Here is an 18,134-nt window from a genome sequence, read left to right as displayed (position 1 = left end):
GTTGTTTGTGGATAAGCTTCTACCACAAGATTAACCGTAAATCTGAAAAAAGATTAAAAAAGGGAGACTTGAAGGTATCCATATATACACTCATATGAAGGAAGAATAAGGACCAAGGGAAACTATGTTGTACACACTTCTGATCAACTCATGGGTGGAGTTGCAACAGTATTTTATTAAACGCCTTCATTAGCTTCAACCGCTAATTGAATATTGGTCTTGAACGCAAACTTGAACTAAGAAGCCATTTCTTTGGCCAGTCATTGTATTGATGTGTTTTGGTTAGAATTTACAGCTTTAAACGAAATATTAAGGTATGTGTGGAAATCTGTTAATGAATGTTGTTTTTGAGAAAATAAATGACAGTTACTTCGTTGACCAATTTGTAGTCTTCTGATGATCACATTTAGTTTGTTTGTACATGTCATAACAATGAATGAAAAGTACAGCTACTTTATCTGTTCTTAATCTAAATTGCTTGTGACGACAAACATATTTTATGCGCCACTATGCAGATTTATAGAAAACTCAAAAACAAAACAAAAACTTGGGTTTGTGTTAGTGCTCTGCTGTGCTGCTCAGGTGTTGTGTGGTATGTGTGAGTGCATGCATGCATGTGGGACAGAGGGGGCAGAGAGAGAGAGAGAGAAAGAGAGAGAGGGATGTTTAGGAGACTCAGTGAACAGTGTAAAAGAAAATGTATGCTGAAATTGTTTTTGTTTTCTCATATACAAAGAAAGCATTCTAACAACAACAAAAACTCAAGTGTGAATGTAAAAGAGACATTTATGTTCTGTGGTACATAAACATAGCCACAAAACATGTCCCTCAACTGAATAATAATGATCACCTAAGTAATAAATAATTCACACATGCCGTGCTCAACAGGAGACATACTGCACGACATGTGAACGTCAACATTATTTTGATTCACATTAAACACATTTCAGACAGATGATTTACAAAGGAAAAACTTTGTTAATGTATAGAACCATCCAAAGCTCCCCTGCCTAAGTGTACAAAAATATCACTTTCGTCATGCATGAATAACTATATATGGAGGGATACTAAATGAAAAACCTGAACCACACCTGGGGTGCCATCCACAAGTTTGACCAAAACAGACAGCAGTGGATGTCCCTTGTTACTGCCCTATACATACCAATAGACATAGGTGAAACACATGCACAAATGTGAAAAAGATTTTCTTTATTTGGTGTTTTACGTCGTTTTCAACCGTTCAAGGTTATATCGTGACGGAGGGAAGGGGGGAGATGGAATAGAGCCACTTGTCAATTGTTTCTTGTTCACAAAAGCACTAATCAAAAATTTGCTCCAGGGGCTTGCAACGTAGTACAATATATTGCCTTACTGGGAGAATGCAAGTTTCCAGTACAAAGGACTTAACATTTCTTACATACTGCTTGACTAAAATCTTTACAAAAATTGACTATATTCTATACAAGAAACACTTAACAAGGGTAAAAGGAGAAACAGAATCCGTTTGTCGCCTCTTACGACATGCTGGGGAGCATCGGGTAAATTCTTTCTCGTCCCAACCAATATGGGACTCCCCCTAACCCGCGGGGTGTGTGAAAAAGACTAATTTATTTCAGTTTCAGTTTCATGGTATATGAATCCTGTGAGGTTTACCCTCACCAAAATTTGGGTTGCTTTCTCCCTGGGGAAAGTGAGCTGCCATACAGTAGGGAGCTACCCAATTTTATTCCCTTTTTCTTGCATGAGTGTGTTCATGTTTCCAAGCCCTGAGACTTTCCCTGTGAACTGGGGATGGTTATCATGGGCATGCCTTCACATGGAGGTGCTAGGACACCGAGGAGAGTCGATCTGCACAAAGTTGAGTCTGGGAAATAAATCCCTCACTGAATGTGAGGGTGGAACCTAGCTACGCTGAAAACGCCAATCTAGTTTCAAAGCCAGCACTTACTGACTGAGCTAACTCCCCGCCCCTATAGCACCATCTCACCCAGCGGGCAGATAGACATACAGTCAGCCAGCTTGGCATACAGCCTATCTAACACAATTTTGTTGCGAGTTCTGACCTCCTCAGCAAATGTTTTGTCAATGACTTAATTAATTTACATTCCCCATCACCTTCCCCTCCTTCTATGCCCATACACTCCTTTCCTTGACCACTATTGAGACGTTAAGACTTGGCTATATTACAGAACATGCACATAATTATGAACACACAGACACAGCTAGGTAGATAGACACACAGACACAAGCACACACACACACACACACACACACACACACACACACACACACACACACACACACACACACACACACACACACACACACACTCGTGCACATGTGTGTCTGCACTGGAATGTGTTGTGGGAATATAATATGCATCAGGATTGTTAACTTTGCAAAGGTTTATGTCGCTCTCTACCAAACAGTGACAATTAATTCAATAGCAAAAATGTGGATCATGAGACACTATTAACCCTTAGGCTGGTTGTCGCGACATATGTCGCGCTACTTTACGTATACTGTCACCTGGTTGTCACGACATATGTCGCGCTACTGGCTCAGTCTGTTTGGTCGATTCCGATTACCTCCCATGGATGCGAAAACCTATAATTATGACCGTTTTTCTTTATTTTTCTCTCTGTTAATTCACCAGTGGCTATGTAACATGTGTTACAGAATTGCACAAGTGTAAGGGTTAAAGGTTCAAAGGCAGATTTGACATGGGCAGGAGCATGAGGGAGACACAGATACAGGATGACATGGTTCAGGAGACTGGATCTAGAACTGAGAGATTCTTAAAAAATATCAACAAAAACTAGAAATGAATTGCTAAACATCATTTGTTCTGTACACATGGTTTACAGATTCTAATGACTACTGTAAATATAAATAATCTGGGTAAAACAATATATACAGTAAAAGGCTTATCACAGTCTGAAAATAGACATGTAGGATATATTCGATTTTCTTCACATAAATCATTGGAGCAAAAACGTATCCAAACAACGAAAAATAGACTTCAAGGCGAGTTCATAAAACATGTGTCATAGCAAAACTAACTAGTTTAAAGGCACAGTACGCCTCCCGTAAAACATCACAGATACTGTCAGGCTTTTACACACAGTACAAACACCCTTCCATTTGAACGCTCACCGAACGGGAACATCCCAGGTGCCCTACGTAAAGAGCGAGCAATTTTCAAAGAATTAATTTTGCGGATTGTCTCCTCTCAAAATCGGACCGTGGTGCGTTTGGGCGCCAGACCTAACTTTTAAAATCTAAATAATAAATTGACAGCTTGTTATACAAACATTCTTAAATCATAAAAGAATTCTTTTTTCATCAAGACAAGATCAGTACAATTCAAAGTTTTGAAAGTTTGAAAAAAGAAAAGCCCGGAAGCAGGGTCATGCAAGGTCGTGGTTCTTGTAGCAGACGACGGTTTATGCCTATCGCCAGTTCCTCTGAACAGTCAAAAACCATCGCTAGAGTTCTTGTGAATCACAGCCGTTTGTTTTGTATAGATTCAGAGGTACATAATAACGTGCTATTGCAGATAAGCTTACAGCGAGTCGCATTCAAATTACAAACTGACGACTACATTGTGAAAAAAGGAAACTGGATCACAAGGGTTCACGATGGCTCAAGGGGTAAGATAAACCACGCAAAAATGAATTCTTTGAAAATTGCTCGCTCTTTACGGAGGGCACCTAGGATGTTCTCAAGCGGTGAGTGTTTAAATGAAAAGGTGTTTGTACTGTGTGTAAAAGCCTGACACTATCTGTGATGGTTTACGGGAGGCTTACTGTGCCTTTAAAAGATAAATAATCATAGGTCATGGCAAGTTTAAAAGTTCTTCGATTGGAACTTTTCGTAATACAGTGGATACTGTTTAATAAGACATAAGATCATGCACAATAAGATCACACACAAAAAAGAAAAGAAAAAATAAAAAGGCCTGAAAGCATACACGTGTAGGACGTTCAAACTGGCATTGACTATTATAAATCACTGGCACAGAATCAAAAGGTATATACATGTACTGCAACACAAACTCAATATTATCAAGACTACAGAATAAATAAAAGTTTCATAGTGGGTACATTTAAACAGCTCCGGTTTCATCTTAAACTGCCTAGCTGGCTTAAAGTTTAAAATTTAAAGTACATGAAAAAATTATAAAAACTTCATTCTGTTATTATTTTTTGAGTAGGCACTTTGAATGGGTGTTTATAATGTTTTGAGCATTCGAAGTTACTCTGAAGGGAGTCTTATTTATTTACTACATTTGTTTGTTGTATCACCAGCATTACGTTGATGTTGAAGATTTCTTACAGAAAATCTTCTTGAAAGCATGCATACAATGATGCAGTTTAATAACAGAACTGTTTGGGTTACACAAAACACACTTTAGCTTCATCCCCATAATTTATGTAAAATATGACTAAAGTCATAAGTGGTATGTCAATTCACAATCTGTATCAGAAATGGTTGCTGCTGTCACCAAATCTGTGGAATGCACAGGTAATTCAGATACAGTGTTCCCTGCGATGTGAGGCCCCCTTTGTTGAGAGGACACTTCCCATTAAAGTACATCTTTTGTTGTCCCTTTGTACATTATCTTTACCAAAGTATACCTGTCATGACAGGCCACCTGCAATGTAGGGATTCTTTTGACAGGTCCCAATTTAAGAGTGTCCTTTCGTCACAGGTACCACTGTACTAGCAAAACGCACTTTGTGTGCGTTTTTTTCTGTGAGATACCACCCCTACAACAGTGGACAAGATAAATCAATACAGCCTCTTTTCTAAAGTATATGCTATATTAAACAAAACAAGAAAAGAAAATCAGGCATACCCAAAACGAAAACAAATCAATTAAAACAACACAGTCTGACAAGGAATTCAACCTATATAATATAACACTTATCTAGTGTATAATATTCTGTGGCACATTAATTATCAAAAGTAAAAAAGTCTGTACAAAATCACCTTCAAAATAAGAAAACGTGCAAACACAAAGCACAAATCTAGAAAAAAATGTATGTATACACAAAAATAATTGGCACCAAGTAAACAAAGCTCAAACAACAAATACAATTTAAAAGGATTGCACTTGTGTGACACTATAGAAGCAAAAACTAAATTCTACAGTGTGCAAATCTAAATACAGACGCTGATCACAAAAACAGCACAGGTTTCAGCACAGTATGTATAGCTGCCAAAGAATGTTCCACTTAATCACCACCATCAAAATCTCCACCACAGTCAAAATCTCCACCGAAATCATCCCCTCCGCCAAAATCACCGCCCCCGTAATCTTCTCCCCCACCATAGTCACCACCACCATAGTCACCTCCCCCGAAATCGCCACCCCCGTAATCACCGCCCCCATATTCACCGCCCCCGTATTCCCCACCCCCGTATTCACCACCTCCATTATATTCACCGCCCCCTTGACCTTGTACATCTCCACCTGCATTCTGCCCATCTGCATAGTTGTAGTTGTTTTCCTGACTTTGGTTGTTCTCGATGTTGGTGTTGTCGATGTCGTAGTGATTGTTGATCGAGACGCCAGAGCCGAAGCCACCACCATAGCCACCATAGCCACCATAGCCACCGCCCCACCCATATCCCCACGGTCTTCCCATGCCGTATCCCATGGCACCACCGAGCAGCATGCCTGTGGGAATTAAAGAAAAAGTGTAGTTATGAAAAGCAGCTGCATGGGTAATAAGTAAAATACGATGGCAATGGTGCCATCAGTAAAATACATATTTAAACCCCCTTTTAATTAAGACACACCCCCCCACCTTGTTATAAGACCACCCCCTTTTAAAGACCCTATTTTTCAGATTTGCTGGCCACAATTAACCTCTGTAAATTTATCTCTATTTTAAGACTCCTTTCTTTTTAAGACCGGCATGGTTTTCTCAAAAATAGGAGGTCTAAAAAGGTGGTTTCCACTGTACGTGTATAATTAAGTCATTCTCTTTTTTCTGACCATAAAAAGTCTTGTGAGTAACAAGGACACTTATGGGAAATCGGAATTCCTCTGCTGTAACATCATGAATATTAATGAGTAGCACATGGACCAATCGCTGGGTAATGCCAGAGATTGTTCCAGCCAGCTTAGCGTGGATGCTTTCCCCTTGACCTTGTTCGGTCACTCTCTTCTTTGTCTACCTACCTACAGACAACGTCATTTTTGCTCTGTCTCTACTTTTGACTTATTCTTTGTCTTTTCTTCTTTGTTTTTTCCCTAACTTCTCTTCTTTATACTTCCTTCTCGCTCTCTTGTGTCTTCTATTCTTCTGATCCCGTGTCTTCGCTTCAACGAACATTAAGGTACTGTGATTCATTCTATTTTTCTTCGTTGTTGATCTTATTTTGCCGTGATGTCAGGAAAGCACGCCGTGATTGTTGGCCATTCTATTGGCGGGCGGCTACGGACGGCGGTTTACTGTCGAACAGACGCTCGGTTGTCCCCCGATTTCAAACTTGCGGGAAAGGTCGATTCAGTACAGTTTTTGTGTCGCGGGGGAAAGACTTTGGACACTTTAGAAAAAGAAGACATTCCAGCACTTTCGGCCCGAAAAACCGACTTGGTATTCCTGATCATAGGCGACAACGATATTTCCTTCAATGTGCAGGATGTTCTCCTGTCTCGGTATCCACAACAACAACATAGTCTTTACCAACCACGCGGAGGAGGGTCGCTACCAGAACACTGCTCAAATCTACTCATATCGATACACGTCTGAGTGACTCCATCCGTTGGATTGCCCCCCAATCAGTGTTGTTGCATAGGCCACTATTTCTCTTACTTCCTACTTTTGGCGCTGCGCAGCCAATTGCCTGGCAATTGTCAGCGTTATGGCGGAACAGCCCCAAAAGCTTTATGGACTCTCTAGATTTTATAATGAAATTCAATTGTTGGATTCCATGAGAATCCCCAACTAAATTAATTAACAGGTTGGGCAATTAACTATCTATTCTTGAAAAACATAGGTAAGGTAAAATAATTACAGAATTTAATAAAATAATTGTAACTTCGGTGGCCTACTGCAGCAACACTATGCATTGACTCTGTTGTTTTTTGCTTGTATGTTAATATTGTGTGACCTGTGTTTCATCTGCCTTGTCTCCACTGATTTCACATAAAAAGTCTTGTCATTAACAAGGACATTTATGGGAAATTGGAATTCCTCTGCTGTAACCTCATGAATATTAATGAGTAGCACATGGACCAATCGCTGGGTAATGCCAGAGATTGTTCCAGCCAGCTTAGAGTGGATGCTTTCCCCTTGACCTCGTTCGGTCACTCTCTTCTTTGTCTACCTACAGACAACATCATTTTTGCTCTGTCTCTACTTTTGACTTATTCTTCGTCTTTTCCCTCCCACCCATCCCTATGTTTACCAGTTACCCCCTTTTACATTTAGTCAAGTTTTGACTAAATGTTTTAACATAGAGGGGGAATCGAGACGAGGGTCGTGGTGTATGTGTGTGTGTGTGTGTGTGTGTGTGTGTGTGTGTGTGTGTGTGTGTGTCTGTCTGTCTGTGCGTGTGTGTGTGTAGAGCGATTCAGAGTAAACTACTGGACCGATCTTTATGAAATTTTACATGAGAGTTCCTGGGTATGATATCCCCAGACGTTTTTTTCATTTTTTGGATAAATGTCTTTGATGACGTCATATCCGGCTTTTTGTAAAAGTTGAGGCGGCACTGTCACACCCTCATTTTTCAAAAAATTGATTGAAATTTTGGCCAAGCAATCTTTGACGAAGGCCGGACTTTGGTATTGCATTTCAGCTTGGAGGCTTAAAAATTAATTAATGACTTTGGTCATTAAAAATCTGAAAATTGTAATTAAAATTATTTTTTTATAAAATGATCCAAGATTACGTTCAACTTATTCTTCATCATTTTCCGATTCCAAAAACATATAATTATGTTATATTCGGATTAAAAACAAGCTCTGAAAATTAAAAATATAAAAATTATGATTAAAATAAAATTTCCGAAATCGATTTAAAAACAATTTCATCTTATTCCTTGTCGGTTCCTGATTCCAAAAACATATAGATATGATATGTTTGGATTAAAAACACGCTCAGAAAGTTAAAACGAAGAGAGGTACAGAAAAGCGTGCTATGCAGCACAGCACAACCACTACCGTGCTAAACAGGCTCGTTAATTTCACTGCCTTTTGCACGAGCGGCGGACTACGGTCATTGTGAAAAAATGCAGTGCGTTCAGTTTCATTCTGTGAGTTCCACAGCTTGACTAAATGTAGTAATTTCGCCTTACGCGACTTGTTTTACATATTGCAATGCAAATTTAGATTCTTATCCTTGTCATGGTGTCATTATATTGCAAGCTATTATTGTTGTCACCTTGCTGAATATATTCGTAAATTTGCTTGTACTTTTAGTTCCTGTCACCGGAATGAGATAGCCTCTAACGATTGGTTGTCCATGCCATAATTTTGTCCAGGTTTATTACATTACATGCCCTTATTGGCTCCTATTCACTTTTAATGATGACAATTTTTATTCTGCATGCTGCCAGGGTGTGCTGGCACCACCGTTTGAGCTTCGGTGCAGTACCATTATTAGGCTATAGTCCACAGTTGCACCAGGTCCCAGACTACTTCCCTTTCGCCCTGAGCGGTTTTTGGGCTGAGCAGCCGGCGACTGTGGCAACTGGCATAAACATATATCTAAATAATATCAAACTAACGTTTCAATTGTCAGCGTTATGGCGGAACAACCCCAAGAGCTTTATGGACTCTCTAGATTTTATAATGAAATTCAATTGTTGGATTCCATGAGAATCCCCATCTAAATTAATTAACAGGTTGGGCAATTAACTATCTATTCTTGAAAAACATAGGTAAGGTAAAATAATTACAGAATTCAATAAAATAATTGTCACTTCGGTGGCCTACTGCAGCAAATGACCAGCTATATACATGCTTTGCCAATGAATTATTTCTTCTTGGTGACAGTTACCAGTCCTTATGAGAGTTGCATGTTTGCTTTTATGAAAAGTATATGCTTTGTCCAGTTAACAAAACTGTTAACAGCAGAAAAGATGTCCTTTACTGCTGTAATCAGACGAGCCTCACACCGCAGGCTGCAGGTTTGTTGTTATTTTTATGCTTACAAACACAAATTTATGAAATATGTTTGTAAACTGTTGAAACCTCTTTTCAGGCACCACTGTGCAATGCCCCCTACCCCCGTAAAAAAAAACAACACAACAACAACAACAAAACAACAACACAATCTACATGATTTTGTATTTGTTTACTGATTTGTTGATTTTTATTTTTGTAAGGCGCTTAGAACTATGTTAGGATTTGTGCCATATAAATACCCTTATTATTATTATTTTCAAACAAACAAAATAAAAACAACAAACAAACCCTAAAGCAGCAACATTCAAACCAACCAACAATACAAATAATAATTAAAAAAACACACCACCACATCTAAAGAAAGCAAGAAAGAATCAATTCATACCTGTAGCAAAGTCGCTACCACCAGATCTTCCTCCACCCCTGTCACCTTGGTTGATTACAACAGTCGATGGCTGCCCGTTTCCGCGGTAACCCCCACCACCCTGAGGGGGTCCTCGGTAGCCCTGTTGAGGTCTCTGACCGTATCCTTGCTGGGGAGGGGGCTGGTACCCATGTGGTGGTGGTGGGTATCCTTGTTGTTGTGGTGGTGGGTATCCTTGTTGTTGTGGTGGTGGAGGGTAAGGTTGCTGGGCTCCTGCGACTGTAAATTGTAATTTGTTAGACATAAAAGTTTGGGAAGGGTAAAAGTGCAGAAACACGATCAAACACATTTGGACATACTTGCATGCACATGCCACACACTTGCAAATATGTGCACAAACATCCACACAAACAGACACACACATACTCATACACACACACACACACACACACACACACACACACCGCTTCCATAAAAAAACTTCCTTCCTATGCCTATCTCTCTGTCTCCTTCCTTTCTACGTCTATTTCTCTGTCTCTGTCCTTGTCTCCCACAAACACACACACACACACACACACACACACACACACACACACACACACACACACAGACGCATGCGGACACACACTGATTACCATAAGGTGGAGGGTGTCCACCTTGACCTTGTTGTTGCTGCTGCTGTGGTGGCTGTGGTGGTGGGGGTAACTGAAATTGAGAAGTGTACCATTAACAAATTTCACAATAAAGCTTCATTATCTTTGTGTTTGTGTGTATCAATTCCTACTTTTACGTAAAATGTTAATAATGTTGTCTTTTTACTTTGAACTGGAGTGATCTGAAATTGCATCTTCTTCCTGTCACTTGTTGCCATCCTTTAACATTCTTGCAATTAATCTACACTCATTGCTTTTATTTATTTGTTCAAATCAATCATAAGTGAACGACAACACATGCAGGAAAAATATATCCAAAACTAGCCAAAAGCCAAAAATACAAAAAGTTAAATCCTGAGAAAAATTGAACCAGAAAGAATCCTTACCACAGTAGTAATAGACTGCAACCAGGAACTGAAAAAGAGAGACAATGCACATTGTTAGCTACATACAAGATGTGTTTTTCTTCAGGTGATAAAAACATGCAGAAGATAAAGACAGAAAAGCTGTATAAGAATCGATGAATATAACCATGTATCTCTTTGTTGTTGCTGTTTGTATCCCTTTGTTGTTGCTGCTTATATCTCTTTCTTTATTCCTTGTCCCTATTATATTGTAGTTGTACAATTATATTGCCCAAAAAAGCAACAAAAAACAACAACAAAAAAGAAGAAAAAAAGATATAACCAGGTGATATTGAAAAGTGCAGCAGAGAAAGGTACTGCTCCTTCCTAATATACAACCAGACAGACAGCATGCAGGGGCGGAGCAGTTAAGCCAGAGGGGGGGGGGGGGGGGGGAGGGGGGGTTACAACCTGGGGTCCAAGGGTAGACCCCTTGTGGGGTACATGGGCAAGGCCCGGTTGGGTGGTCTGGGGGGCAAAGCTATTTTATGAACAATTTAGGGAATTATCCTTGATTTTAAACATGATCAACAGGGGTGGGTTGCATGAGAGAACTCAAATTCCAAGCTCAAACAGTTTGACTTTACTCTAAAGCTTGCTCTGTTAAGAATCCGCAAAGCACGAAACGAAGTCAGGGTGCATGAGCCGTCTTAAGGGCCGACTCAACAGAGAAAGAGGGCAAGTCGACGTTGTCGACCTACTTAGAGCGTTAGTGAAAGATTCCATGACGTCACGGGAAATGTGGTCAGCAACAGCCAATACAAACTGCAGTCTAGTAGGTTCGCGGGAAAAGGGCGCATCAGAGACCGTCTGTTACACAATAATTTACTCTGCGGCATCTGGGTGCATTCAAGCATGCACAGGAAGTGCGCGCTCATACCAACACAGGAGATGCCGTGTGTAGTACAAAGTAGAGCGTATGGCGTTATAGTACTATTTGTGCATTGTGCATGTTGGATCGAGTAGAAGAAAAATAAAGATTGTCTTCTTGATCTTGAATCGCTCTCTACTGAAAAGGTAAACATCGACCAAAAATTAAAAAAGTAAATACAAAAAGAAGATAAAAATACAGTAATTACAAAAAAACACGAATTATATCAAAATAAACAAGTCGCGTAAGGCGAAAATACAACATTTAGTCAAGCTGTCGAACTCACAGAATGAAACTGAACGCAATGCAATTTTTCAGCAAGACCGTATACTCGTAGCATCGTCAGTCCACCGTTCGTGGCAAAGGCAGTGAAATTGACAAGAAGAGCGGGGTACATGTAGTAGTTGCGCTGAGAAGGATAGCATGCTTTTCTGTACCTCTCTTCGTTTTAACTTTCTGAGCGTGTTTTTAATCCAAACATATCATATCTATATGTTTTTGGAATCAGGAACCGACAAGGAATAAGATGAAAGTGTTTTTAAATTGATTTCGAAAATTTAATTTTGATCATAATTTTTATATTTTTAATTTTCAGAGCTTGTTTTTAATCCAAATATAACATATTTATATGTTTTTGGAATCAGAAAATGATGAAGAATAAGATGAACGTAAATTTGGATCGTTTTATAAAAAAAAAAATTTTTATTACAATTTTCAGATTTTTAATGACCAAAGTCATTAATTAATTTTTAAGCCTCCAAGCTGAAATGCAATACCTAAGTCCGGCCTTCGTCGAAGATTGCTTGGCCAAAATTTCAATCAATTTGATTAAAAGATGAGGGTGTGACAGTGCCGCCTCAACTTTTACAAAAAGCCGGATATGACGTCATCAAAGGTATTTATCGAAAAAAAGAAAAAAACGTCCGGGGATATCATACCCAGGAACTCTCATGTAAAGTTTCATAAAGATCGGTCCAGTAGTTTCGTCTGAATCGCTCTACACACACACACGCACAGACACACACACACACACACACACACACACACACACACACACACACACACACACACATACACCACGACCCTCGTCTCGATTCCCCCTCTATGTTAAAACATTTAGTCAAAACTTGACTAAATGTAAAAATGAAGTAAAAACAAAATAGAAGGAAAAGAAACCAAAGTCATATAATGTGAGATTAAAAAATCTCTATATATATACGACTTGTGTCTGTGTGTGTGTGTGTGTGTGTGTCTGTGTGTTCGCGATGCACGGCCAAGGTTCTCGATGGATCTGTTTCAAATTTGGTGGCCATATTCAGGTACACCCCGGACACAACCTGGTCGATGAGATATTTCAACACGTGCTCTCAGCGCACAGCGCTGAACCGATTTTGGTTTTTCTATTCATCTTCCCAGATCCATTCCCACTAACTCTTCCTTATCTTCTCCAGTGTTTTGCGTTTATCTCCCTTCCTTCGTGTGGCGTCAATCCATATTCCCGTTTCTATTTTTAGAAGGTCACTGTCGACAACGCTGAATCCATATTCCCGTTATACTATTTTTAGAAGGTCACTGTCCCGGCGAAGCCGGGTATTACTCTTCCTTATTTTCTCCAGTGTTTTGCGCGTTTATCTCCCTTCCTTCGGCTCGCCTTCTTCCCGGCGAAGCCTACCCGGCGAAGCGGGTATTCATCTAGTAAATAATAAATAAATAAATAAGATTAAATAAATAAAATTTTAAAAATCAAATAATAAAACCCTTATAACTATTAGAGACATTAGGTAACAAAAGACGATTTCTAACAAATACAAAAAAAGACAACAAAATATAAATATATCAATGATTGAATAAATAAATACATAAATACATATTTCAAAAAATAAAAAAATAAAAAAAGATTTCACCCTAAAGAAAACAAAAACAAAAACCTTTTGGTTGCCGGGCACAGATGAAGTAAACAAGAAAGTTGTGTAACTCCGTCGCGTTGGTGCGACCTATTATAGCACCAAATGATAAAAGGTTTAAAAAAAATCCTCTTGCAAGCGGCAACTGGCTGGTTAAGTCTGTTATTTCTGCCAAGCTCAGCGTTAAGCCTGGGGGGGAGCAGGCTCAAAGTTAAGCAAGAAACGCTGTGCTCAACGAACGTAAGACCGCTCATGCCACCGGCGGTTTTCGAGCTTTCGGCGTAAAGTCAACCATCTCAACTTTGAGCACATTTCCGCCCAGCTTAAGTCGTCTCATGCAACCCACCCCTGGTGTCAGCAGCCACTCATTATTTCTTTTAAAGGCACAGTAAGCCTCCCGTAAACCATCACAGAGCTCCCCGAGCGTCTACATACAGTACAAGCATACTTCCATTTAAACGCTCACCGAACGGGAACATCCTGGCTGCTTTCTGTCGAGCGTGAGAAATTTTCAAAGAATTTATTTTCGTGGACTTGGCCCTTTACAACAATGGCGCCTCGTTTTGGTGCTGGACGGCTGTTATGAATATCCCGGAAATCACGCCCGGACAGTAAGCCTCCCGTAAACCATCACAGATACTGTCAGGCTTTTACACACAGTACAAACACCCTTCCATTTGAACGCTCACCAAACGGGAACATCCTAGGTGCCTTACGTAAAGAGCGAGCAATTTTTAAAGAATTAATTTTGCAGATTGTCTCGAACACTTTTTGGACCCATCCTGAACTCAGGTCAAAAATGAGTTACTTCCTTTAAACTGGCGATAGCCGTGGATCGATGATTATCAGAATGTTTTTGGACCGTGGTGCGTTTTTGCGCTAGACCTAACTTTTAAAATCTAAATGATAAATTGACAGCTTGTTACACAAACATTCTTTAATCATAAAAGAATTCTTTTTTCATCAAGACAAGATCAGTGCAATTCGAAGTTGTGAAAGTTTGAAAAAAGAAAAGCCCGGAAGCAGGGTCACGCAAGGGTCGTAGCAGACGACGGTTTATGCGGCATATCGCCGTTCCTCTCAACAGTCAAAAGCCATCGCTAGAGTTCTTGTGAATCACAGCCGTTTGTTTTGTGCATAAAAACGTGCTATTGTAGATAAGCTCACATCGAGTCGCATTCAAATGACTAACTGACGACTACATTGTGAAAAAGGGAAACTGGATCACACGGGTTCACGATGGCTCAGGGGTAAGATAAACCACGCAAAAATAAATTCTTTGAAAATTGTTCGTTCTTTACGGAGGGCACCTAGGATGTTCTCAATCGGTGAGTGTTTAAGGGTGTTTGTACTGTGTGTAAAAGCCTGACCGTATCTGTGATGGTTTATGGGAGGCTTACTGTGCCTTTAAAGTTAGTATTAATTTAAAAAAAAAATTTGACAGCCGGGGAGGGGGGGGGGGGGGTTCCGGAACCCCTGTAACCCCCCCCCCCCCTAATCCGCCCCTGGACAGAGAGACACAGACACACACACACACACACATACGCACACAGACGAACACACAGGCTTCACGGTATACACACCCACAAAAAGTAACACTGCTCAGCATGCACTCAGATTGTTACTATATATCAAGATTGTTTAAACTTCAGAAGATCTTACTTCAGTTCATTCTGGTCAGTGCACAAGAGCCAAACAAACTCTGCCTTCTTGTTGGGTTGTTTGGGGACAGCAATGAGGTTGACCACCTGACCACCGGGCGGCAGTTTGGGAGGACCTCCAGGAATGTGCTGTGTTGTGGGTCCCACTGCCATGTAGCGACACACATCCTGCAAAAAACACAGGCGTGCTTGTTACATTGTCATCAGTGACACACTCCAAGAACTGGATAAGGGGGAGAAGAAACAATATGGGTCAGCTTTGACACAGACATGAGTACATAACTGAATGTCAAAAAGGCAGAATAAAATGGGGCGTTAAAGGATATTTTCACATCTTCTGGATGAATATCAAAGAACTGCCATAAAAACGAATCAATCCAGACCAAAATAAAACAAAAATTAAAACAAAATAGCTACATTACAATAACATGCATAGCTGTAGAGGTTCGGAAAAGAATGTTCTTTGGTTTCTCTTCTCTTGTGTTACGGACTCACTGGACTTTCACTCACGTGGACACACACACGTACAAAGACATACACGTCTTTCTCTCCATTTCATCCACAACAGATGACATTGTGACAACAACAGCAGTATACTGGCATGGCAGACTTTATTTCTGTGTCTCGATCCTCCCTCCTCCTCTTCACCAACTCGACCGAAGCCGGTGGCTATAAGCCACAATACTTAATGGAACTACATCTCCACAGTCAGTGGAGCACGCTACCAAAAAAACGTCCACTCTCTCCCGTGTCTCTCAGAGTTCTCTCCCACACTCTGGCATGTACACACAGAATTCAACTTTAGCTAGAGTCACAACATCCAATCAACAGTTAGCTAACAAAACTGAAATCGCATTGGTCATGCAAACAAGTAAACAAAGAAGGGGGGGGGGGGGGAAGTAAGGGACCAAAACCTTCCAAGCCACCTGGCATCTCCTATGATCTACCCGATCAAAAGGAATGACACCCACTTGACAAACCCCGGCTGGCCCGAGATACCCAGTCTGGCTGGCGGCACATTACATAACGACCACCTGGGGGCCCAAGGTCTCCTCTACGGCAAGCATCTGACAAGTGCACCGCCCACTTACACACACACACCAGTACTTTTTGTTAACAGATAATGAATAGACACCTAACACAAACTGATTGGCAACAAAGACTAAACTGGACAATGACAACAGCTTACTCAAAAGTTGGTGACTGGTCACCCTGTCACATAGCAAATAGAAATACACATGGATCCCAAAATGTGTGTGTGTGTGTGTGTATGTGTGTGTGTGTGTGTGTGTGTGTGTGTATGTGTGTGTGTACATATGTGTGTGTGTGTGTGTGTGTACATGTGTGTGTCTATGTGTGAGTGTCTATGTGTGTGTGTGTGTGCAGATCATATGACTAACATCTCTTGTTAAGGGCTTTGCAAATGCCCATAAGGTGTTCAATTAATCCAAAAAGATTCTCTTCTGTGATACGTTTTGTTCTTTTCCTTCTTCTTTTTTTGACAGTTGGAAAAAAAGTATAAAATCAGTAGTACATGTATGTATAACATAAGTCCAGTTGGTCTCCCATGAGCACAACTTTTTTTCCCTATGCCTAACAGGCAACAAACCAAACAACCTTCCCAGCGGCTTTGGAATATAGGAATTAACTATTTATTTCAAATTGACACACCTGAAGGGCAAAAAGAGGAGTAAAAAAAAAATTATCTCCTCATCATATCTCCCCCCCCCCCCTCCCCTAAAAACCAAACAACTTAATTAGGTCCGGCAACAGTTGAGAATTAAGTGCTTAAAGACACAAATGTTCACCTTTAACAATACTCCTCCTTTGGGCTCATAGCTGCCTTGATCACTGAACCATGCCAGAGTACTGTCCACATACAAGACAAAGTACTCCTGTTTCCAACCACCCGAGAAAAAACCCTCTGAAAAAAAATATACAGAAGAATAAGTGTACACTTCTGAACTTCTATACATGAGATATATATAACAAATTTTCACACACACATGCAGGCACACATACACATGCATGCACACACACACACACACACATATGAATACACTCACAGACACACACAAACACACGCTGACACTCACACAAATCAACAAAATATTTATGGTTTCTTTGTACCAGCAGACACATGAATTATCTTCATGACAGTGATGCTTGCTTTGTGTTTAAAAAATATAACCAGAAACATGGTCAAAAGATTGAAATGATAAGTTAGCAGGATTGTTATCAGAAAGTTCGTTTTTGTTTTCCCTGACGTTTTCAAATAATACAGATGCTCTTTTTCCATTTTCTCATACATCCATTTTTTTGCTACAATGCCCAATCTTCTATTATGAATACATGCAGTAATAAAGTTATAGTTCACTGAGCAGATACTTACTGTTAAATCTCTTCAAGTATCCTGTCTTTGCCCGAGCAACATTACCTGGAAAAAACATTAATAAATGAATGACTTATATAGCTGAATATATTTAAGAGATTGCAAGGTACTAATTTCAGTTAATTAACTTAATTAAGATGCATACATGTTCTCATTGAGTAACTTATAGGCCCACACAAGAATAATTCAAGTAAAACGTGTAGGATGAAAGATACTCAACACAGAGTAAAAAGAAATGTACAAACAAAATTAAATTAAAATCAATATCTAAAATCAATCTTATCAGGTGTAATTTACTGCTCAAACCAGACAGACAGATAGACAGACACACAGACATACAGACACATTATGACCAGTGCTTTGGCTTTTATAACATTTGATAAGTGACATTTGATCACTTGTATCAACACAGAGATGAAATCTTCTCTGATGCTTTAGTTTGACTGTTGCTATGGTACTTAATTCAACAGCGTTTGACAATTTTTCAGTTAGACTCACTGGACACATGTACGGATTTTTCTCCAGAACACGACATGACTTCTCAACACTGTCAAATGACCAGTAACAAGTCTGCTGCTTCAAATCCTCATCTTCACGTAGAAATAGAAAGTGTCCAAAACAAACTGCTGGGAGACAAGACGATCCAAGTTGTTTACACGATGACGCAGGTGCGTGGAAAGTAAAAAGAATGGATCGGATTATTGTGAACAATGACGTAAACAAAAAATGAAAAATAA

The 18,134-nt window shown here is 39.8% G+C and overlaps 1 protein-coding gene across 1 annotated transcript; it reads right to left on the bottom strand.

Annotated features, from left to right (window-relative positions):
* Positions 1 to 768: 768 nt before the first annotated feature.
* On the bottom strand, positions 769 to 18,078 carry LOC138953905 (RNA-binding protein FUS-like). Its single transcript, XM_070325885.1, has 8 exons — positions 17,896 to 18,078; positions 17,398 to 17,442; positions 16,814 to 16,929; positions 15,007 to 15,173; positions 10,552 to 10,579; positions 10,148 to 10,217; positions 9,534 to 9,791; positions 769 to 5,686 (listed from the first exon to the last, which is right to left on the bottom strand). The coding sequence occupies exons 1-8, from the start codon at positions 17,930 to 17,932 to the stop codon at positions 5,241 to 5,243; spliced, it is 1,167 nt and encodes a 388-aa protein (XP_070181986.1). The 5' UTR covers positions 17,933 to 18,078; the 3' UTR covers positions 769 to 5,240.
* Positions 18,079 to 18,134: the final 56 nt, after the last annotated feature.

This window comes from Littorina saxatilis, linkage group LG17 (assembly GCF_037325665.1).
Source record: "Littorina saxatilis isolate snail1 linkage group LG17, US_GU_Lsax_2.0, whole genome shotgun sequence".
Lineage (NCBI taxonomy): Eukaryota > Metazoa > Mollusca > Gastropoda > Littorinimorpha > Littorinidae > Littorina > Littorina saxatilis.
This window is presented reverse-complemented; position numbering and strand designations above follow the sequence as displayed.